Source organism: Tenrec ecaudatus, chromosome 14 (assembly GCF_050624435.1).
Source record: "Tenrec ecaudatus isolate mTenEca1 chromosome 14, mTenEca1.hap1, whole genome shotgun sequence".
NCBI classification, from domain to species: Eukaryota; Metazoa; Chordata; class Mammalia; order Afrosoricida; family Tenrecidae; genus Tenrec; species Tenrec ecaudatus.
This window is the reverse complement of record NC_134543.1, coordinates 54,840,792-54,864,391: the sequence shown is the minus strand read 5'-3', so window position 1 is coordinate 54,864,391 and position 23,600 is coordinate 54,840,792. Positions and strand designations below refer to the sequence as shown.

The 23,600-nt window shown below is 40.7% G+C and overlaps 1 protein-coding gene across 1 annotated transcript in view; it reads left to right on the top strand.

Moving 5' to 3' along the window:
• Window positions 1–23,456, top strand: part of ATL1 (atlastin GTPase 1) — a 94,191-nt gene extending 70,735 nt beyond the window's left edge. Inside the window, exons 9-13 of the mRNA XM_075531245.1 lie at window positions 417–544; window positions 1,594–1,650; window positions 2,428–2,499; window positions 5,934–6,365; window positions 22,681–23,456. Coding sequence (XP_075387360.1) covers window positions 417–544; window positions 1,594–1,650; window positions 2,428–2,499; window positions 5,934–6,365; window positions 22,681–22,791 — 800 coding nt within the window. The 3' untranslated portion in view covers window positions 22,792–23,456. The remainder of the gene's footprint in view (window positions 1–416; window positions 545–1,593; window positions 1,651–2,427; window positions 2,500–5,933; window positions 6,366–22,680) is intronic.
• The last annotated feature ends 144 nt before the right edge of the window (window positions 23,457–23,600 follow it).

The window sequence follows — 23,600 nt, the reverse complement described above, 5'->3', positions numbered from 1 at the left end:
GCATTAAAGACACCCCGAAACCCAAACTCACCGACACGGAGTTGACTCGAGGCGCTAAATCTTTCCCAGAGCAGACAGGCTGTCTTTCTCAGGCGGAGCTGCAGGCTGGTTTGAACCGCTGGTCTGGTGGTTATGGGTCCTGATTACCAACCATCAGAATTCATTAAATGGCTACAGGAAAGGGTTATAAAATGCACATTTATTATCAAGGAAACTCTTCTATCGAGAGAAGGCAAGGTGAAAGAAACCAGCAGTGGAAATTTGGGCAGCAACATTGAGAAGAGCGGTTTCCAAGGTTTAAATGATGGGAAAGGAATGGTGGTGCTTATAGGCGTGGGAAATCCAAGTTGTTTTATTCTGTGGCGTGTAACATGGGATAGGATGTAAAAAAATAACGAATTTGCTTTTACTTACAGAAATAGATGAAGAATTTATCAAAAACTTGAAAATTCTGATTCCTTGGCTCCTGAGCCCCGCAAGCCTAGACATTAAGGAGATCAACGGGAATAAGATCACGTGCCGAGGTCTGGTGGAGTACTTCAAGGTATCATGCTCACTCGAGACCCGTGTGCGTACTTAGACGTGACCTCCCTGAGAAGGTGGCTCCTGCCGGAAACAACAGCCAACTCTGAGATACGGGGCCTCAGGATGGGGGATCTGAAGTAGTAAGATAACCGCTCTAAGGCTACCGAGAGAGGTTTGCTTTCGGAAATTACTGTCTGAGGAAACTCTTCGTAGGTAACTTGACTGACCCCTAAACAAGCAACTTTATTTAAGCTGAAATTGGCAATGTTCCCCTGTCACTCCCTCCCCCGCCCCCAGTTTTCCCTCTGTACTGCGTAGACAGTGCTGAATCCCACTTTCACTCCGAACTCTTTCCCAAGGGGCTATATGCTTTGACTTCCTACTGGAGAAACTCCTTCCACTGTTCTCTGGACCAAGGGCCAATTCAAAGTAGAAGTCTTCGAAACGTGCTTTTACTGGTTTAATGCAAATGGAAAACGTGTCAGGAACCAAAATGACCTTTTTACCCATCTTCATACATAATGAGGCATTGCAGTTACCAGCCTAATTGGTGGATCAGTGATCCAAGGACCAAAAATTCCATTTAAAATGCCCATGTACTGTTATTTTAAAATGCCATCATAGACCTCCTGTGTGATGCACCTATCTCCATCACTCTCAGCAACAAATGGCGTTTCATTTACTCATATCAAGTTTCTGTTCTTACTTGGCATAGTGCTGTAGAAAAGGTCCTTTCTCCAAATCTGTTCCTTAAAGATAGTGGCACTTGTGGGAAACTGAAAGACGGCTGTTACTCCCAGCAGACAGGTCTGGAGCAGATTTGAGGGAGGCGGCAATGTATTCAGCTTTGAAGACAGGTACGATTTGCAGCTGGAGATGTGTCAAAGGTATTTCGGGAAAAAGGAGCAACAGGAATAAAAGAGGAAGGGAACTAGAGTTGAGAGAAAAAAAATAATGACAGGCTCCTGACTATATGTATTTTTTTCAATTAGCAAGATCTTAGAATACAATTGAAAAGAATTACAGAAATATTGAATTGAATTGTTTGGACGACTTTTTATTTTTCAGGCCTATATAAAGATCTATCAAGGTGAAGAATTACCACATCCGAAATCCATGTTGCAGGTACTTATTAATCAGGAGGCATAACAGTTTTAAACTTGCTTGTGACTAAAGCTAAGCTGCCATGCCTATATTTGTACATGCCCCAGTCTAGCTGTGAGAAATTACCATACCTAAATATCAGACAGAATGGTGTACTGGGCAATTACTTTCCTCTTTTCCGTGGGTTCAATTAAATAAGCATTTTTCACATAAAGCAATCACACTTGTGCTGAGATAGGAATCATGTAAACCATAGAGCTTTCGTTCTCCTGGTACCAAATCTGTTTATGAAACAGACTCATCCTGTGATTTAGATTCAAACAGGTAGGAAGCAGTAAAGGAAAAGCCAGTTCAGGTTTTAAAGTGGCTTCCATATTTAACATTGAAAGGAGGAATTACATTTCCTCACATCTTTAAAGAATGTTGTCAAGTTCTTAGCCATTCCTTTTTGTCATCAGTGATATCACACACACAATTTACAAATCTACAACATATGATGTCCCATGTTGGGGTTTATTTGTTATTCCTATTATGTTTTGCATTTGGTGGGAGCCTTGAAAATATTTTTAAGACAAAATATTCTTCCAAATAAAAAATATTTTGTAATTGTGGCTTATTGAGTAAGCTTCTGTTTTATTAATATTTTGTAATGTGAGACTATTTCAACAGTTGTAAAGTGCTTGATGACTTTGGTTTCTTGCACACTTCTTGTACATGGTGCTCTGAAGTGAGAGCTGCCTATGGGACGTTAGTAAGCACGGCCCCGATCTCACGTGGTATTTTGTCTTTTGTCCAAAGGCTACAGCGGAAGCTAACAATTTAGCAGCCGTGGCAACTGCCAAGGACACGTATAACAAAAGAATGGAGGAGGTAAGAGTAATGTTTCACACAAGAGCAGCATGTCTTTGAAGAGTTTATTCTTTATTTTTCCAAGTTATACTGTCTCCATATGGAAAGATGAGGCGATTTTGCCTTTTTCTTCGTCAGCCTTATGTTTTGTTGTTGTGTTAGTCCAGGTTGACTAGAGAAATAAATTCATAGACACTCGTGTGTATAATAAAGAGCTTTATATAAAAGAGCAATTGTATATTGAGAAACATCCCAGCCCAGTCCAGATCAGGTCCATTAGGCTGATATTAACCCATATGTCCGATACTAGTCCACAAATTCCTCTTTAGACTCATGAAGCCATGCAATAATGCCAAATGTAGGAAGATCACAGGCCAGTGGGTGGAAAGTCTTGTAGATTCAGTGGTGGTGGGAGCATCTCTGCACTGGGTACATCTCCACGTGCCTCCTCCAGCTCCAGAGACGTGGAGATGTGGCTTGTCAACAGTAATGTGAAGCAGTGTGTGTGCCCCGCCTCCAGGGAGGAATACAGGAGTTCCCAGAATCCTCAGGAGGAGGCCATGCCCACAGAGAGGCTTCATTGGCTATGACCTGATTGACAGGCTAGAGTCCTCAGGCTGACAGTAGATTATGTAACTGCCATAGTTGTTGTTAGGTACTGTGTACAACAGAACAAAAAGCTGTCTGGTCCTGCGACATCTCACAATTGTTGCTGTTTGAGCCTGTTGTTGAAGCTACAGTGTCAATCCATTTTGTTGTGGTTTCTGCCTCCTTTTCACTGACCCTCTGCTTTAGCAAACATATCCTAATCTAGGAATTGATTCCTCCTGATAACATATCCAAGTACATGAGATAAAGTCTTGCCATCCTTGTTTCTAAGCATTCTGGTTATACTTCTTTCAAGACAGATTTGTTTGTTCTTACAGCAATTTATATATTCTTATATATTGTTATTGATAAAATGTATAAAGAAAAGAGCATGCACAATTTTAAAAGAATTTTAAATTAGCTGCTCTTATTTATAATATAGTTCCTTTTTTGTGTCAAATATTCCCACTCTTTATAAGATTTATTGGTTCGCATAGACTATGATAACCTCCCCACTATATGATCTACATTCTTCAATTCTAGGATTTCCATCTTAAAGACAAAACCTTTTAGGGAAAAAGAAACTAAACCTCATGGGCCAATATTTCTGTATATTTCTATTTTTTAACCTCCCCAATAACTAAATAAATGCATGCATACATACATACATATATACATTCAAAAAAAGATGTAAGTAAGAATGCACTTTATGGTTGTGTGTATCTACTAATATGATTTTTTTAATCCCTCAAAGATGTTATAAAGCCAAAAGCAACTGTAAAATTTCTCGAGTTTTAGCATTCAGGATACTATATGGAATGGTGTTTCTGACACAGTTAATGGGTATTAGTGTTCTCTTTATAAAGGTAGCTCTCAACCTACACTGTGTTCCAGTTACAACCAATTGCACCCACAGCCATCGCTGTCTTTGTTCGTAACTCGCACTGCGTGCTGTTGCTGCAGTGATGTGCTGAGGCAGTCACTCTCCCGGTAGTGGCTCCGCCCCACAGACAAGTGGGGATCAGATTTATAAAGATACTGATATGATGGACTAGTTTTTGAGACAAAACCCCGTCGTAAGTTGGAGACTACCTATAGCTAAATCTCATAGAACCAAAGTAAAAGATAGAGTGAAAAAGATTTTCCTTGTAACTTTTTTAAAAAGTGAAAATATAGTCCAAAAACATTTCATATATGCTTCCAGCTAATATACAGAAGAAAATATTCAGTAGGCATCAAACATAAATTAGCAAAACTGCCAAAGAGAATATATTTCACAAGTTTACTTTGAGATAATTCTAAACTCATAGTTCTTAACTCAAGTTCATTGGCCAAAATTACTTAAATATAGCTAGAATAGTTTTCCTAAAAGAGCCTAGATGTGAGTAGTTTTCTTGAACTTGGATTTATTCTGGGAATGAACTCAGTTTGCACTTGCATTTCTACTAGGCTCTTTCATTAGGCAACTAGATTAAGGTAAGGATATTATTTTCCAAAAGACCTCTTTAAAGTGTTGAAAAGCAAAGATGTTACTTTAAGGCAGCAGTTCTCAACCTATGGGTGACAACCCCTTTGGAGGTCAAACGACTCTTGCACAGGGGTCATCTAAGACCATCAGAAAACACATATTTCTAATGGTCTTAGGAACCTAGACACGGCTCCTCTATCCGTCTCCAGGTGGGTCTGCACACATACAGATATGCCCACATATGAGTACCCAGTGTGAAGACTGTTACCCATGCTACCTCATGCTTCAAGACAAAATTTCATTTATTTCTAATTAGAAATAAATATTTCACAATATATATTTACATATTGTTTTCATGCTTAATCACTATTCTTTAATTATGTTCAATTTGTAACAATGAAAATATATCCTGCATATCAGATATTTACATTATGATTCATAACAGTAGCAAAATGACAGTTATGAAGTAGCAACAGAAATAATTTTATGGTTGGGGGTCACCACAACATGAGGAACTGCATTAAAGGGTCGCAGAATGAGGAAGGTTGAGAATCACAGCTTCAAGGACTGAGACGATCCAAGTCAAGGTATTTTCAATTGCCTCATATGCATGGAATAAAGTGGACATTGAATAAGGAAGCCCCATGAAGAATCCATGCATTTGAAATATGGTGCTGGCAAACAATATCGCAAGGGCCATGGCCTGCCAGAAGACTACACCAAGCACATCTGTCTCGGTAGAAGTACGGCCAGAACGCTTACTGAGAGGCAAGGATGGCTAGCCTTCATCTCAAGAACCTTGGACACGTTGTCAGGAGAGACCAGTCCCTGGAGAAGGACATCAAAGGGGCATCAACAAAGAGGAAGACCCTTGACAGGATGGATGACACGGTGGCTTCAGAAATGGGCTCAAGCATGAGGACAGTTGTGAGGACAGCGCAGGATTAGGTGGTGGGGGTTCTTGAGAGAGTCATTCTGAGCCGATGCCAGTTCGGTGGAAGTCTGGGGCCTGGGGTCGTATAGATGGCACCTATAAAACATCAATTCCACTTAAAGCCATTCCTCATAGAGATGGCGGTGGGGGGAGATGTGGGTGGACAAACACATATGTGGGTTCCTTCACATTAATGTGTCCTACCCAACAAGGTCAGCAAAAGAGCAGAGCTACAAGGACATGGATTGACACTGTAGTTGCCACAGGGGTTCAGACATAATCCTGAGAAGCTGGCCCAGCAGGCCGATGTGTCATTGTGTCGTACGCAGGGTTGCTATGGAGTTGGAACCAACTTCATGGCACCTAGCAACGACAACAAATTCAACTAGCTAAGTAAAGAATTTTGGTCTGTCTCTAATTTTACTCTGCCATTACATTAAAAAATTCTTCTGTCATCTGCTACAGATTTGTGGTGGTGACAAACCATTTCTGGCCCCTACTGACCTGCAGACCAAACATCTGGAGCTTAAAGAGGACTCTGTGAAGCTGTTCCGAGGGGTGAAGAAGATGGGCGGGGAAGAATTTAGCAGGCGTTACCTGCAGCAGTTGGAGAGTGAAATAGATGAACTGTACATCCAGTATATCAAGCACAATGATAGCAAAAATATCTTCCATGCAGCTCGTACCCCAGCCACGCTGTTTGTGGTCATCTTCATCACATATGTGATTGCTGGTGTGACTGGGTTCATTGGTTTGGACATCATCGCCAGCTTATGCAATATGATAATGGGACTGACCCTTATCACCTTATGCACTTGGGCATACATTCGGTACTCTGGAGAATACCGCGAGCTGGGAGCCGTAATAGACCAGGTGGCTGCGGCCTTGTGGGACCAGGTAAGACTATTTTCAATTCTCTTAACTCAGTTTACCTCATATAGAGATGAGCATTACTTAAGTCCCTGTGTTCAAGAACTTTGCTAATCTGCCAAGGTGGCAAAATACAACCAACTCTATGAGGACAGTGGCCCTGGTAACACTGCCAGGTAAGTGTTGGATTACCAACAGAAAGGTCAGAGTTCAAATCCACCAGCTGCTTCTCGGGAGAAAGATGAAGCTGTCTGCTCCCATAGATTTACAGCCTCAGATACCCTATATAGGGTGACTATGGGTTGGAATCAACTTGATGGCTGAGCTTATATGAGGCTAGGTCAAGGAGTATTAATTCTAGGGCTCCAGATCATATATGCACGGGCTTATTCCAACAAAATGTGTTTACACATGCCTCTGTGATCAGTGATGCACAGAAAGTTCCCTCCATGATACATTTGAGTTTCATCAGCGTGCCTTCTGAGGTCTGATATAGACAGTGGTTCCCGAGGGAATCCGCTGGGCCAAAGATATTCAAGGCAGAAGTCAGCTCAGGTTATGGAGACTGGGTTTGGGAATTCCAAAGGGGTTATCTTGATAGATTTTCTCTTTAGTCACATGAGGGCTTATGAGAAACTTTCAGAAAACTGGACACTGCATCCGTGAGAAAAATGCCAGGCAAGTTCCTCAGACAACTTCCCTCCACCCCCTTCATGGGGATGCACCTGCTCCTCCTTTGAGGGGAGTCAGGGCGATCCAAGGGGAATTTCACTGAAAAACCTTACCCCAGCCACCCGATGGCCCTGATCTTAACCCTTCAGACTTTTTTACTCCCCAAATTCAAAGAACATTGATAAGGAATACAATTTGGGTCCCTTGAAGATGCAAAAGTGTCATATTTTAAAAGATCATTTTATTGGGGGCTCTTACAGTTCTTATAGCAACCCATACATCAGTTGTATCAAGCATACAAGTTGCTGTCATTATTTTCTAAACATTTATTTTCTATTTGAGCTGTTAGTATCAGCTCCTCTTTTTTCCCCTCCCCACCCCTCACCTCTAACTCTCGTGACCCTTTGATAAATTATAAATTATTATTTTCATATCTTACACTGACCACTGTCTCCCCCCACGGTTTCTGTAATTTGTTTCCCTGGACGGGGTTGTGTTTATGTGTCAATCATTGCCATCAATTCCCTCTTCCTCCCCTCCTCTCCCTACCTTCCCCCTGCCCTCCAGGTATTGCTACTCCCATTTCTGTTCCTGAGGGGTTTATCTGACCTGGATTCTGTGTGTCATGGGCTCTTATCTGTACCTGGGTACATGCTCTGGTCTAGCCCACCGTAAAAGGCAGCACTGGGATGATGATGGTGATGGGTGAGGAAGCCTCAAGGAACTAGAGGAATATTGTGTGTTCCATTGGTGCTTTACTGTGCCCTGGTTGATTCATCCCTTCCTTGTGATCTTTCTGTGAGGGGGATGTCCCATTGCCTACAGATGAGTTTTGGGTCTCTGCTCTGACACCCCTTGTTCTGAACAATATGTTTGTTTGTTTTGGGTCTTCTGGTGCCTGCTATCCAATCCTGTCAAACCTCATGATTGCACAGGCTGGTGTGCTTCTTCCATGTGGGCTTGTTACTTCTCTGCTAGATGGCCACTTGTTAAACTTCAAGGCTTTAAGACCCCAGACCCTATATCTTTGATAGCTCGGCATCAACAGCTTTCTTCATCACATTTGCTTGTGCACCCATTTTGGCTTCAGTGATCGTGCTAGGTGGATGAGCATCACAGAATGCCAGGTTGTTAAACAAAGTGTTCTTGTATTGAGGAAGGACTTGAGTAGCGGCCCACCCTATCCATTACCTGAGTGTATTGCCATATAAATATATGAACATACGCCAATACGTCTGTTTTTATGCATTAATGTATTTGCATATGTACACACCTGTTTATACCTCTATCTATAGCTTTGCTTCCTTGATCTTTCCTCTATTTCCTTTTCCTTCCTCACACCCACCTTTATGCTCACTCTTCTGCTTCTTAATAATTCCTCTCGGCTAGATTGCTGTTGCTCTGACACCCTCAGGATCTCAGCGTCCTCCTTGTTGTTGATTTTAATTCCCTAGTTGTTCTGTTGTCTATGGTATTGTTTGCTTACCACCCCCCGCCTCCTCTCCCCACCCCGCCAAGTCCCTCCGGAACCATCAGTCCTGTTGCTTTCCCCTCAAGCTTACTTCCCATGCCTATCTTATATAGGTAAGCAACCCACAATAAGGGAGACAAAACAAAAATAAAACAAAAGATCGAATAAAAAGAAAGAAAAAACCTAGCCAAAAAAAAAAAAAAAAGCATACTTAATTCCAGGTCTGTTTGCTGACCTTTATGACTCCCTACTGGTCCTGGGGCATTCTGGGAACTGCCCCTCCTAGCCTGAAGTCTATATTTGTGCCTCCTCTGGGGCTTTGCTTTGCTCCTGTTGCTGATCTGTTACGTTCCCTTTTTGGTTTGGCTGCTGTGGGGGCTTCAAACCGGACTCACTCCTCACCTGTGTCCCCAGGATTGTCCTCTATCACAGTGCGCTCCCGGAAGGGAACATCATGTCTTGAGCTCTTGTCGGCCCTGCAGTCCTCTCTGTGCCTTAGCAGCTCCATGGGCTTGGTGTGCTGATATGGGGTCTAGACGCTCACTCTCTCGTTTTCCCTCTTGGTTTGCTTTGGTGTGGCATGCCAGCCAGCCCCTCCCCAGCCTGTAGGTTTAGTGTTGTCCCCTGTAGCACATACTTATAGGGAGGGCTCCATTTGGCTGATTGGAGCTGGCCCTGTAGCCCACTCTTCATGAGTTGCTCTATGTGGTTACATTGCCCTCAAGGTTTGGTGGGCTGTGGTGGGGTCTGCATGCACACTCCCAATTCTGTAGAAATATAAACTATACTTTCCCCCTGGATAGGTTAGTGCCCTGCTCCCGCAGTGCCATCGTTCCCTCTCCCTTCCCCCCTTTTCTCCTTCCCCCTTGTTTGTGTTAGAATAACCTACATCTTTGGCTTTGGTCTGCCCCCCACCCAACTGCCTGTACCTCAACCTGTATAGTGTGAGATAAGTGGCCTTTTTTCCTGATACCTACTGTGCTGATTATACGTACCTCAGGGGACTCATGTTGTACTTGTCATTTTGTGATTGGCTAACTTCACTTAGCATGATTTCCTCCAACTCATTCCATGAGATGATGTGCTTCAGGCAACCATTAGCGCTTTTTAGTGATGTGTAGTACTCCATTGTGTATAGTTTTCTAATTCACTCATCTATCGATGGAAATTTATGTTGCTTCCAATTCTTTGTGATTGTGAATTGTGTCAAAATAAGCATTGGAGCACAGATGACTGGTTGTGGTTTATTTCTTGCCTCTTCTGGTATATGCTCAGAAGATAGCTGGGTCATAAGGTAGCTCAATTTCCATTTGTTTTAAAATATCACTTTCTACAGAGGCTGTACATATCTACATGACCACCAGCAGTGGAGGAGAGTTCCTATCTTGCCACATCCCCTCCAACATTTGTTGCTCTCCAATTTTCTGATTTGGGCAATCCTCAAGGGCGTTAGATGGTATCTTATGTGGTTTTAATTTGCATTTCTCTGATGGCTAAGGATCAGGAGCTCTTTTGCCCACTTCTTTTTGCAGGTTAGGGGGGTAGTGTAGATTTTAATAATAAGCCCTTTGTGCGGCATTGCTGAAAATTCTCTTCCAGTCTGTGGGCTCTCTTGTTACTCTCTTGGTGAAGTCATTCGATGCACACAGGTGTTTTATCCATAGCATATCCCACTTGTCAATTTCAGGTTCACCTGTGTGTGTACCCTTCCCTATTTAAATTAGCCTATGTATTCCCTGAGCCAAGGTTCTTAGGTTTGTCCCCATTCCTTTGTTGATAGTCCTGATCGTTTGGGGTTTTACTTCTAGGTCTGTGATCCACCGTGAGTTTGTGCTTGTGAATGGGATGAGGTAAAGGATCTTATATCATTTTTCTACAGGTGGATATCCATTGTTTCCAGCACCACTTGTAAAAGAGGGCACCCACCTCCCACTTGATGTTTTGGGGGGCACTTGTCAAAGATCAGTTGTATATATGCTGATGGTTTTATTTCTGGGTTTTCTCTTTTTTTCCATTGGTCTAGTAACTGTCACTATTCCAGTACCATGCTGTTTTGACCACTGTGACTGTGTAGTAAGTGTTAAAGTGAGGTAAAGCGAGCCCTCCAACTTTGTCTTTCTTCTTGAGGAGTTATCTGCTACTTCTGGGTTTCTTCCCTCTCCATACGAAATTGGTGGTCAGTTTTTCCAACTCTTTGAAGAAGGTTGTTGGTATTTGATTGGGATAGTGTTAAACATATAGTGCCTTGAGTAAGATTGCCATCTCTACTATATTGAGTCTTCTGATCCATGAGCATGGGTTATTTTTCCATTTATGGAGGTTGCTTTTGGTTTTCTATAGTAGGGTCCTGTAGTTTTCCTTGTATAAGTCTTCTGGGTTTTTTGTTGTTGTTGTTGTTAAATATATCCCTAAATATTTCAATTTGTTCTTGGCTATTGTGAAGAGTACTGCCTTCTTGATCGCCTCTTCCATGGTCTTGACCAATGTGTACAGCAACCCAATAGACTTCTGTTTACTGATCTTGTATCGCCACTCTTCCGTATTCCTGTATGACTGTTAATACTCCTTTTGGGATTTTCAATGTATAGAATCATGTTGTCTGCAAATAGCGATAGTTTCACTTCCTTTTCTCCCAGCTGGATACCTTTAATGTCCTTCTGCTGCCTACTGTCATTAGCTAGTACCTCTGGTATTATGTTGAATAGATGTGAGGACAAGGGGCATCCTTGTCTGGTCTCTTTCAGTGGAAATGTTTTCATCTTTCCTCCATTGACTATGATGTGGGCCGTTGGCTTTTTGAAGATAACTTGTATTAACCTGAGGAATTTTCTTCCCATTGCTATCTTCTTGAGTTCTGCATCTATTGATATTATGTGATTTTTATCCTTTTATTTATCAATGTGACAAATAATGTTGATGCACTATTGGATGTTGAACTATCCCTGCATCCCTGGAATGAATCCCACCTGATCAGGATGGATGATGTGTTTTATATACTTTTATGTTCTATTGGCCAGAATTTGTTAAGGATTTTTGCATTTATTAGAGATAGTGGTCGGTAGTTCTCTATTCCTGTGGGATCTTTGCCCTGTTTGGGTATCAAAGTTATACTGACTATGTACAATGAGTCTGGGAGTTTGCCATCTTTTTCTATGCTCTGGAATAATTTGTGGAGCATCGGTTGTCAGCTATTCCTGAAATGCTTGGTATAATTCTGCGAAGCCATCTTGTCTGGAAGCTTTTTTTGTTGGTAGTTTCTTGAGAATTATATGTTTCTTCTTTTGCTGTGGGTCTGTTCAGGCTCTTGACCTCTATCTAGGATAATCGAGGGGATGGATTGTTTTCCTAAGTATTTGTCCATGTCTTCCATATTGTTGAATTCATTAGGATACAGACTTTCATAGTATTTTTGTGATTATCCTTTTAATCTCATTGAGATCCATGGAGATTTCCCCCGTTTCATCCCTCATCCTGGCTATTGAGGTCTGTTCCTTCCTTTTCTTGGTTAGACTTGCCAGCGATTTGTTGATTCTGTTTTAACTCTGCCCTGATTTTTTTCTTTTGCAACTTGAGCGGTTTTGTTGACTCTGTTCTAGTTGCTAGAGATTTTGTGATAGTTTATCCATCATAAGTCTCTCTCCCTTTGTCGTATACACATTTATTGCTATCCAGCTTCCTCGGATAACTGCTTTTGCTGCATCCTATAGGTTTTGGTACATTGTATTCTCATTCTCGTTACTTTCTAGAAACATCCTAATTTCCTCTCTAATCTGGGCCAGTACTCATTCGTGTTGCAGATCGTTATTCACCCTCCAATTGTTTGCCCTTGTTTTACAGGTCATCCTTTTGTTGACCTCCAGCTTTATGGCATGGTGGTCCGAGGGAACATCTGAATATTCTCTATGTGTTTGAATTTACTCAAGCTTGACTTGTGTCCCAGCATGTGGTCTATTTTCTAAAATGAGACATACGCACTTGAAGAGAATGTGAATTATTATACAATTGGATGTCAAGCTCTATAAGTATCTATCAGGTGCAGTTACCTAATTGTAGTGTTTAGCTCTATAGCCTCCTTGTTGAGCTTCTTTCCCAGTGATCTATCTTTCTCTGATAGTGGTATCTTAATGTCACCTACTATGATTGTTGAATCTGTGATTTATTTTTTCATCTCTTGAATAGTATGCTCATGGGTTCCCGGTCACAGATTCTTTGAGCATTATTTAGTGCCCTTTCTTGTCTCTTGATCGGGTTTGCACCTTGAGGTCAATTTTGTCAGAGATTCTGATCGCAAGCCCCCGTTTTTTTTAAGTTGCCATTTGCCTAGTATATTTTCCACCAGCCTTTTATTCTTAGGCAATTTTGTCTGCGAGTGTGCAGGCAAAAGATTGATAGGTTATTTTTCTGAACCAGTCTGCTAACCTGTGCCTTTTAATAGGCAAGTTGAGGCCTCTGACGTTTAGTTACAATCACCATCTGTGAATTCATTGCTGTCATCTTGTACCTTTTGTGTAGGGTGTTTTCCTATCTCCCTTCGTATCAGTGTACTGTGATTGTGTGTGTGGCTTCATTCTTGCCTTCTTTTCCCTCTGAGGCAATGTTATCTTGATAATTGTTTTCGGCAAGTTGACTTCTGGGAGGAGTTGGACTATATGGAAGTCTCTTGCTTGGTGGATGTTGGTCTTCTGACCATAGGGAGTTGGCAAGAATTTTCCAGAGGGTTGGATGTATTATGTCTTATGAGATTTTTCTTGTCCTAGAAGACTCTTACCTAGCCATCTATCTTAATATATAGTTTGGCAGGGAAGAGGGCTCTCAGGTTGGCTATTTTTTTTTTCTTTCAGCTTTTGGAAGAAAGCTATTCCACTCTCTCCTCCACTTCATAGTATCTGCTGGTAGGTCTGAGCATGTTCTTACCTGAGCACCATTGTATGTGACCGCCTTTTTTCTCTTGCTGCTCTTAAGATTTTCTCTTTTTCCTCGAAGTTTGATAATTTAACTATTGTGCCTTGGTGAGTTCTTCCTGGGGTTTAGCCTAATTGGTATTCTCTTTGCTTCCTGTATTAATGTCTGATTTTCATTCATTAAGGTGGGGAAGTTTACTTCCAGAAATTCTCTCACATATTTAGCTGTGAACTTCTTTGTTGTGTCTTGTTCTGGCAGACCAACTATTTGAATATTGTTTCTCTTCATAGCATCTGTCCTTATCTCAGGTTTTCTTCTACCTCTTTATCTTTTTTGACTGTTTTACCTATTTATTGAAGTATGACTTTGAGATTGCTGGTATGATTCTCCACCTTTTGTAGTCTGTTGGTGAGGTCCGTGCTCTTGTGTATTGCTTCTGCTACCTCACCCATTAATTCTTGTATTTTCCTTTGGTGCATGGACTTCATCCCCTCTGTCATGTACTTTATCTTATCTATCACTGTGTCCTTTTTTTGCGTTGCTTCCCTCATATGCTGTATTACTCCAAGCAACATTCTGAAGATTTCTTTCTGTGGTAGATCCACAGAAAAATTGATAGGTTATGAGTGTTGTATGAGTGTTGTAAGGTGATGACTTCCTCTACTGTTGTTTTTTCTTCTTTTATTGTTGAGGTATGTTTCTGTGTGCATGCAATTTTGGAAGAACTTGGGAGTTTTTAGGTTTATGGGAGACCAAGGACCCTGAGCTCTTTCTCTGTGTGACTGTGTTTTCAAGGACTTCCTGTGGTCTGCTATGGTGGTGAGTCAGACATCTATGTAGGCAGGGTGCTGAGGCAACTCAGTGGCCAGTGGAGGTAGAGAGCATCGGAGTCTGTGCTGAGACAGGCAACAGTAGGTATGCCAATGGCCTGTTGGAGCAGGGCTGAAGCATGGGCACGGGCTGGGTCTGGACTGTCTGGCAACAATTTGCCACCTTTTATAGACTTTCTGTGGAGCCCCAAACTGGTAGAGCCAGTTTTTAGCTTGGGCTGTGGCTATCAGAACCTGATGGCTTTTCCTGTTTTGTTAAAATCTTAGGCTGTACTCTGAAGATTAACATTCTGGCTATATTGATATGTTAATGTTATGCTAATAGACAAGAGTTCTGGTGGCTTACATTCAAAGTTACACAAAGGACCACAGTCTGGAATTGAAAGTGTGTTTTTCTTTTAAAAATGTTTTTCCCTTTTTAAAATGGGCTGAGGTACCCCAGTATTGAGGCTGTCCTTCACTGTCTCTCATAGAAGGGGGACCAGAATTAGCAGAGTGAGTTTGGGGCTGACTGGATCTGAATTCACCCCAGGTTGCACTCCTGTGCCACTCCCGGCTCTATCCTGGGGGAACTTGGTTCTGCCACAGGTAAATGTCACAGCAGCTCTTCAATTGCTGCAAAGTATTGTCTAATTATCTATTGTTACCCACACTGACAGGTTTGGAGCTGGAGAGAGGCAGAAAGGGGATAACTGATGTAGTCACTCTATTCCTGGCTGGGGAGGGAAGTTGCAAAGGCCTAGACTGCAGGTTCAGGATGGATAGTCGAGAGTGGGGCACTCCAGTGTGAGGTCTTGTGGATTATTCTCAGAGACTCTTTGTGAGCCTGGGATTATGACTTTTAGACAGCAGGTTGGGGAAATTACTGCTCTCTGCCGGTCTCGTATCTTGGGTGCAGGAAGGGGTGGCAGAGTCCTGCTAGACCTGGCAATGGGTTAGCAGAATTCACAGGCAGACATACTGAACTTGGAGCATTTCAGCGAGTTCTTTAATAGCTCCATGGGCAAAAATCACCAGGGGAGGTCTGAACCAGACCTTAGTACACAGAATCTATTTTTAGCACCTAGTCTCCCAGTATTGGCCTCCTTACCTCTTAATTTTCTGGTCTAGCAGCAGGAGCTCCTCTGTCCAAAGTGTCATTTTGATGTGGTATACAGATCAGTGAGATGGAAACACCCCTTTCAGAGGTGGACAGACCTAATGAAGGATATGCCAAGAACAGTAGCTTCTCATTTTGCCATTTTTGCTCAATAAAGTTTTCTATGATTGTATAGCAATATTTCTTGACTTGCTTATATATATATTAACTTCTACACAATTATTTTCCAATGAACATCTTAATGTCATTCCCACCCTCACCCTACCCCCAAAATATATGGAACTAGTGTTTTTATTTTTTCTTATCCTAAAAATGTTAAAGTTGTTAGTATAAAAAAGTGTTTATGTAACTGATTGTTACCATTGTCTCATATGACAACCTATTATTTGACTAATATTGCTTTGTTAGGACCTCTGAAACATTATCATAATCCATTCTATCATATCTTTTAGTCTGCATCCTGAAAGCAATGTCTGATTATGCTGGATTATCTCTCAGGCAGGCCATAGTGTGAGCTCATTAATGGTCAACTTTTTGAGCAGCTGCTCCTATCCTCCTTGTTTAAACAGCCATATCCAAGGGAGCCAACATCATCACACTTTACTTTCGAAATAGCATTATGGTTGGGCAGAGAATATAAATACACATAGTAAAATTATTAACTCACTGTCATCTGGAAGTGCTGTCAGTTGTCTTGTGAAAATTCAGGGGAATTTAATGGAGCTACATTGATATTCTTCATAAAATTCTGAAGATAAGACTTTTGAATTTATCAGGTTTTCAGGTAGCAAATAATAGCTGTAAATCTCTCAGCAGTAAGAGTATACTCAAATATGTTCTTTATAATTCATCGATTTCTCAACATGGTGAGGTTCCAAACACCAGGTTGTTGTACAAAATTGGGGGCCATACCTTGCTTCCAACTGGTTCTCCTTATTCCATGAACTCCTGGTTCATCTCATGACATGCATGACATGGCTCCCCTCCACCACTTCTGAGTTCACAGGGGTTAGAGTGGTAGTGGTTGGGTGTTGCCCACTGCCTGCTACCCACCGGCACCTGAACTGTGCAGGAATACCACTTGTTCCACCTACCCCTACTTCACAGTCCCCTTCCGTCCACTCTCCTCCCTGTCTCCCTCCCTGGCGCCTCTACCTCACCCTGTCATTGCTCCAGGCCCTCTGGGCCGGCCCAAGACAACGTGGACAAATTGGAGCAGATGTCCTGTGATTAGTCAGCCACTGCCTTGGTGGTCCGGCCATTGCCAAAACCTCTGGTATATTATTTGGGATGGTCCACACAGGATGTCCTGGCCTCAGCCATGGCCCCTGGTGGTATCTGAACCATCAAGGAATTGGCTGGGAATATTTTTGAAGTTGACATAAATATGAAACATCGGATAATGAAATACAGGTGAGAGATAGGTGTAGAGTTATAAGAGATTTGTTTACTTTGTGCCTGTGCAGAGTCTAGTTAGTGGTCATGTCTACTCAGGGACTAGAATGAAGTGAAACTTTAATTCTCTGTGACAGAGGAGGGGCTGTCTGAGGTAAGTCCTCAAACCCTTCTAGATATGCTGATGCAACCAAGGACTATAGAATTGGGTTGTCGAAGAGATTCAGATAAAGTTTGTAATCTAAGGTGAAAAATCAGTGGAAATATTTGTTCTTAAATCCCATACATTACTGTTATAAATGAAAATGAATATCATAATGAAGCAGAATATAGACTATTTTTTCTTCCCCCCTTTTAAACTGCCTCTGCCACAGGGAAGTACAAATGAGGTAAGGTATTTTTTTTAATTAACAGCTACATATTTGTAAATGTTATGGTATTATTTTACAAATTGAGTTGCTATTAAAGGATGGCTTCATGTAGATTAGAAAATCTTCAGTGGGCCATTGTTCCTATATTCTTCCAGCATTTAAAATTTTAATCGTGAATTTTAAAAATGTTTTTAAAATACAATTTATCCTGTATAGCATATATAATTTTTTCAGCACACGAAACATAAAGAGTTGATGTCATGCTTCTGTTTGTTGAGTATGTAGATATTTTAAATTCTGACATCTGCTTGGTGTTCTCCCAAATCACAAGTACTTGAAGGTAATGTGACTTCAGGAGGGCAGTGGAGGCTTAGTGGTAGAATCTCACCTTCCATGAGGAAGACCTTAAGTTAGTCCCCAACTAGTGCTCCATAAGCCTAGGGCTCAAACAGAAAGAAACTGTTTTGAAGATGTTGATGGCAAAATATATTAAAAATGTATTTGATGCAATTGCTGTATGGATTGTTATAAGGACTGTAAGAGTTCCCAGTAAAGTGAGTTATTTAAAAAACAGGACAAAGGCCTCTTTAAAATATTGAAAAGCACGGATGTTATTTTGAGTACTATGGTGCACCTGACCCAAGTATCGTATTTTCAATTGACGCAAGTGAAAGTTCGACATTGAACAAGGAAGACCAGAGAAGAATAGATGCATCTGAATTACAGTGCTGGGGAAGAGTATTGACATGCCCTGGATTGCAAGGAAAACAAACAGGTATGTCTTGGAAGAAATACAGCCAGACTGCTCCTTAGAAATAAGGATGGTGAGACATCGTCTTGCATACTTTGGCCATGTTATCAGGAGACTAGTCCCTGGAAAAACGGCATCATGCCTGGAAAGGAGGGGGCAATCAAGAAGAGGAAGGCCCTGGGCAAGACGAGCTGGATGGACAGAGTGACTGCAGCAATGAGCTCAAACAGAAGAACAGCTGTGAGCACGGCACGAGACTGGGGGTACACTGAACTGACTCAATGGCACTAACAACAATCACCACCACCGAACAACAACAGGACAAAACAGAGGTTAGGGGTTGGGCTGCTAATTACAAGGTCAGTATCTCTAAACCACCAGCCCCACCAAGGGGCAAAGATGAGGCTTTCTGCTCTCTTAAAAATTTATAGCCCCAGAAAACCACAGGGCAGTTCGACTCTGTCCTATACTGTTGCTATGATTATTACTGACTGGATGGCAATAAGTTTTGAGGACAAACTCTACTACTTGTGAATTTGGGGTGGCTTGTAGGTTCTGTGATGATGGAAGCTATGATAATGGTATTTTCCAATGCCAGCAGACAGATTTCAGCAGAGCTTCCAGACTAAGACAGACTCACAAAAAGGACCTGGCGATCTACTTAAAAAAAAAAAAAAAAGCCCGTGAAAACCTTATAAATAGTAGCGGAACATTTTCTGATATAGTGCCAGAAAAATTTCCTTCGGTTGGAAGACATTCAAAATGTGGCTAGAGAAGTGTTTCCTACTGATAGTACCCCAAACCCAAACTGAACCCACTGCCCTTGAGTTGATCCTGACTCCTAGTGACCCTGTACAGTTTCCAAGGTTGTAAATCTTTATGGGAGCAGACGGCCTCATCGTTGTTCTGAGGAATGGCTGGTGGTTTTGGACTGCAGACAGACCTTTTGGTTAGCAGTATAATACTTACCTGACAGCCCCCATGGGCTCCCTCAAAGTACAGTGGGCCTTAATGATGTGAATGGAGTAAAGCTTTGGGGACCTTCATTTGCTAATGTGACACAACTTAAAATTAAAGTGCTGAAAATATCCTTTAATACATAGACTGTATGAGTCTAGGGAAACTAGAAGTTGTCAAAATATGAAAATGAACTCATAAAGATTAGTATCTTAAGCATTAATGAACTGAAGTGAACTGGCGCTGGTCATTTTGAACCAGACAGTCATATAGTCTACTCTGCCAAGGATGACATACTGAAGAGGAAATTGTATTCCTTGTCAGAAAGAACCTATCAAGATCCTGAAATGCAATGCTGTCGGTGATAAGAAAATATCCATATACCTATAAGAGAAACAAATGTAACTATTATTCAATCTACACACCAACTACTAACATCAAAGATGTAGAAATTGAAAGATTTTTTTAAACCAACTTCTGCAGTCTGAAATTGATCAAACATGCCATCAAGATGCTCTGAAAATTATTCCCAATTGAAATACAAAAGTTGGAAGTAGGATCAATAGTTAGAAAATACATGATCAAAACCATGCCAGAGATTACATGATAGAATTTTGGAAGACCTATGACCTATCCCTGAGGGGAGTAGTGGTGGTGTGTTGGGTTGTGATCTAACAGGTCAGTAGTTCGAAACCACCACCTGTTATAAGGGTGAAAGATGGGGCTTTCTTCCACAAACAGTCTCAGAAAGGCAGGGAGAGTTCTACCTGTGGCTCTATGAGTAGGCATCGACTCAGTGTTGAGCAGCAGTAAGATTTTTGGGGGGTGGGGGTATGACTTACCCCTGCAAATACTTTTTTATGGCAACATTAATGGCAACTAGACCTATGGTTCTCAATAGATTGGCCACAGGAGCCAAACTGATGATGGAGGAGCTCCATATCATCAGTAAGAAAAAGGCAATGGGCCAACTCTGGAACAGACCCATCAACTGCTTGTATGCAAATTCAAGTTGAAGCTGAGAAAATGAAAACGAGAGCCAAAATATGAGTTTGAGTATATCCTCCTGGACTTCGAGACCTTTTCCTGAATAGGTCATTAAATGCTAAAGACCAAAGACCAGTCTAGTTGTGGGATAACATCAACGGCACTAGAGATGAAGAAAGCAAAAGATCATTAAAAGACCAGGAGAGAAACAAAAGACCAAAATAGATGTCAGAAGAGACTCTGAAATATGATTCTGAACGTAGTAAGTAAACTGAATGGGAAAAAATGAAGTAAAAATCTGAATATAAGATTTCAAAGGGCAGTTTGAGAAGACAAAAGTCAAAACAATGAAATATTCAAAGACCTAGAGTTAGGAAACTAAAAGGGAAGGACACACTTAGCATTTCTCAAACGGAAGGAAAAGGCTAGCCTTGGCTTGTAGTACTGAGGGATTCTACAGGCAAGACATTGCATGATGCAGGAAGCATGTAAAGAAGATAGAAGAAATATAGAGTCACTGTACCAAACTAACTGGTTCATGTTCAACCATTTCAGGGGATAGTATATGATGTTGAAGGAAGAAGTCTGTATTGTACTAATGGCCTTGGGGGTAAAAAAAAACAGGGCTTCAGGCACTAAATATCAATTGAAATAATTCAAAATACGAATGTAACATTAGAAGCACTCATTCATCTATGACAAGAAATTTGGGAGACAGCTACCCAGCCAACTGACTGAAAGAATGTGCCCCTTCCAAAGAAAGGTGACCCAACAGACGGGAGTAATTAGCAAACAACTCATTAATGTCACATACAAGTAAAATTTTCCTGAAGATAATTCATAAACAGTTGCAGTAATATGTAGTCCGGGGAATCCCAGTAATTCAAGCCAAATTCGGAAAAGCACATGTAACAAAGGATATTAATGCTGATGTCAGATGGATGTTGGCTAAAAGCAGAGAATGTCAGAAAGCTATTTACCTGTATTTGACTATGCAAAGGCATTGAACTGTGGATTATAATAAATTATGTGTATTTCAAATAATGGAAATTCTAGGACACTGAATTGTACTCATGGATAACCAGTACATAGACCAAGAGGCAGTTGTTCAAACAGAACAAAGAGAGACTGCATGGTTTAAAATGAGAAAAGGAGAGCGACAGGGTTGTATCCTTGTACCATGCTTACCTAATTTATATGCTGGATACATTTCTGGAGCTGGGCTATATATGAAGAATGTGGCACCAAGATTAGAGGAAAACCTCATTAACAGCTTGTGATATTCAGATAGCTGAACTTTGCTTACGGAAGCACTTCTTGATGAAGACCACTTCACTATGGATTACACCTCAACATAAAGAAAACAGAAGTTCTGAAAACTAGACCAGTAAGAAAGGGAATGGAAAAAGAGAGCCGAGATTGGAGTGGTCAAGGGTTTCCTTCTACTTGGATCCCAAATCAGTGATAGTCAAGAAATCAAACAGCGTATTGCATTAGGCAAATCTGCTACAAAAGACCTAGTTAAAGTGTAAACATGTCACTTTGAGAACTAAGGAGTGGTTGGTTAACCCAAGTCATGGCATTGTCGGTAGTGTCATATGCATGCAAAAGCCTAGGAATTACTCTGTTGGTGGAGAATAGTGCCATTCCACGGACAGCTGGAAGAATGACCCAATTTGTCTTGGAAGAAATACACCCAGAATGCTCTTTAAAAGGAAGGATGATGAAACTGTGTCTCATGTACCTTGGACATGTTATGAGGAAGAACCAGTCCTTGGAGGATGTTGTGTTTGGCAAAGTTTAAGGTCAGCTATATTTTGATGGCCTGACACAATGGCTGCAACAATGGGCTCAAACATACACTGATTTTCAGGATACAGAGCCGGACCGTGTTCTGTTCTGCTGCACACAGGGTCACGAGGAGTCGGAACCAACTCGATGGCTCCCAACAATAACAGAAATCAATCAATATACATTCAATATACAATCAATATACCATTACTAGATGGTAGCATTCAGACTTACTGCTTTAACCTCAGAAAATCAAGGGGAAAGAGATACAGAAACTCACAGAAGATAAACATTTATGGAATTTCCTATTATTTAAAGGATATGGAGTTTTTAAGAATATTCAAGAACGGAGTCTTTACTAAAGTGCTGATTATGTGAAAAAGTCAGGAGATGACTCAGATATTAGCTGAAAAGGGGAAGATACTTGTATAAAGTGATAGCTATTATACAGAAATTCCTGTTTTAATTACTGTTAAAGGGACACACTGAACAAGAATAGAGGTAGTTTTGATGAGGAAAAGATTTCTAAGATAGTGTTTTTGAATACAGCTCTCTATGATGTGAACCGGTAGAAACAGGGCAAATGAGCATGGAAAGTAAGGGGTCCCAGAGTGAGGGGCAGCCTACTTGCTTAGTACATGACTGTCAAAATGACGGAGAATAAAGGTGGTCCTGTGTTGCAGATCTATTGAAAAGCGCTGAGTAAAAAAAAAAAAGAAAGAAAAGCGCTGAGTAAGTGGACTGGGTATGTATAATAAAGTAGCTAGTGGTAGTCAGAAGCTATGCGCTCTTAAAATTCTTCTAAAATTGAATATGCGCAGGAGTTCTCAACACTCCCTGGGACCTGCTGACTGGGAGGTTCTTCTCTAAGTCATGTGCAAGGTAAAAAGGTGCAGTCGGAGCATAAAACACTTATGAAGATCAAGCTACAAAAGTGATAAACCACACATTGGAGAGTTGAAACAAGTAATTAGTTATTAATTTATATCTTGCATAGATTAATGATATAATCCAAATTTAGCAGGCTAGATGTTATACAAACTAATTTATTCTGTAAAATGGAAACTTTTTACATCTGTGTAAAATGTATAATCATCTTGATTCTTGTACTTCTAGGCTTTGTACAAGCTTTACAGTGCAGCAGCCACTCACAGACATCTGTACCATCATGCTTTCCCAGCACCTAAGTCAGAGCCTACTGAAGAAGCAGACAAAAAGAAAATGTAACCCAACTTTTAAAAAGTACAGGTGCATGACCAACTATCTGTTAAATATTACGTTTTCTATCTTCATGCAAACATTCAAAATACTTCCATCAGAACAGAGACTGCAGAATGGTTTAGTTGACTTTCAGTGTTTAATAAGCAGATGTATGTATGCATGGTTCTATTATTTTGTTAACAGGTACAACTTCCTGATTTTTATCTTCAAATATGCTATTATAATTTAAAGTATTTGTCTATTTATGATGACAGTACATGTGTTTTGCTTGAATTTACTAACTACTACTACTAGGTTATAACTAAACCATGTAGTAATATTACTCCATGTTTGGGTATGCTCTTTTCATTTTTACAGAGGAATTTAAAAATTATTTCATAAAGGCATTTATTGAAACACATATCCCACCCCAGCAAGCTTAGTTCAGTCTGTGTCAACTTACATATACCATCTCAAAGAAGTTTTTCATTTGACTTGTCAAAAATCTTATGTTGATCTTTTACATTTTAATTCAATATCGAATATAAACATCTTGATGAAAAATGCACCCAAATCACTTTGTATATGCATCTGTTTCACTTCGTTGTATATTTTTTCATTTGATACATAAAAATGTATTCATAGGTTTATTCTTTTAACATGTGAACTATTATTAAAGTTTACTTTGGTTCCTAAGATTAAAAACAATGCTTACTGATTTCTAAATGTTTGGATGTGTTCATATATAATGATGAAGGTGTTTGTGTTTTTTTAATGTTAACACTACCACAAATTTAGTTTCCACTTAAGAAACATATGCTAATCCCTTTAGCTAC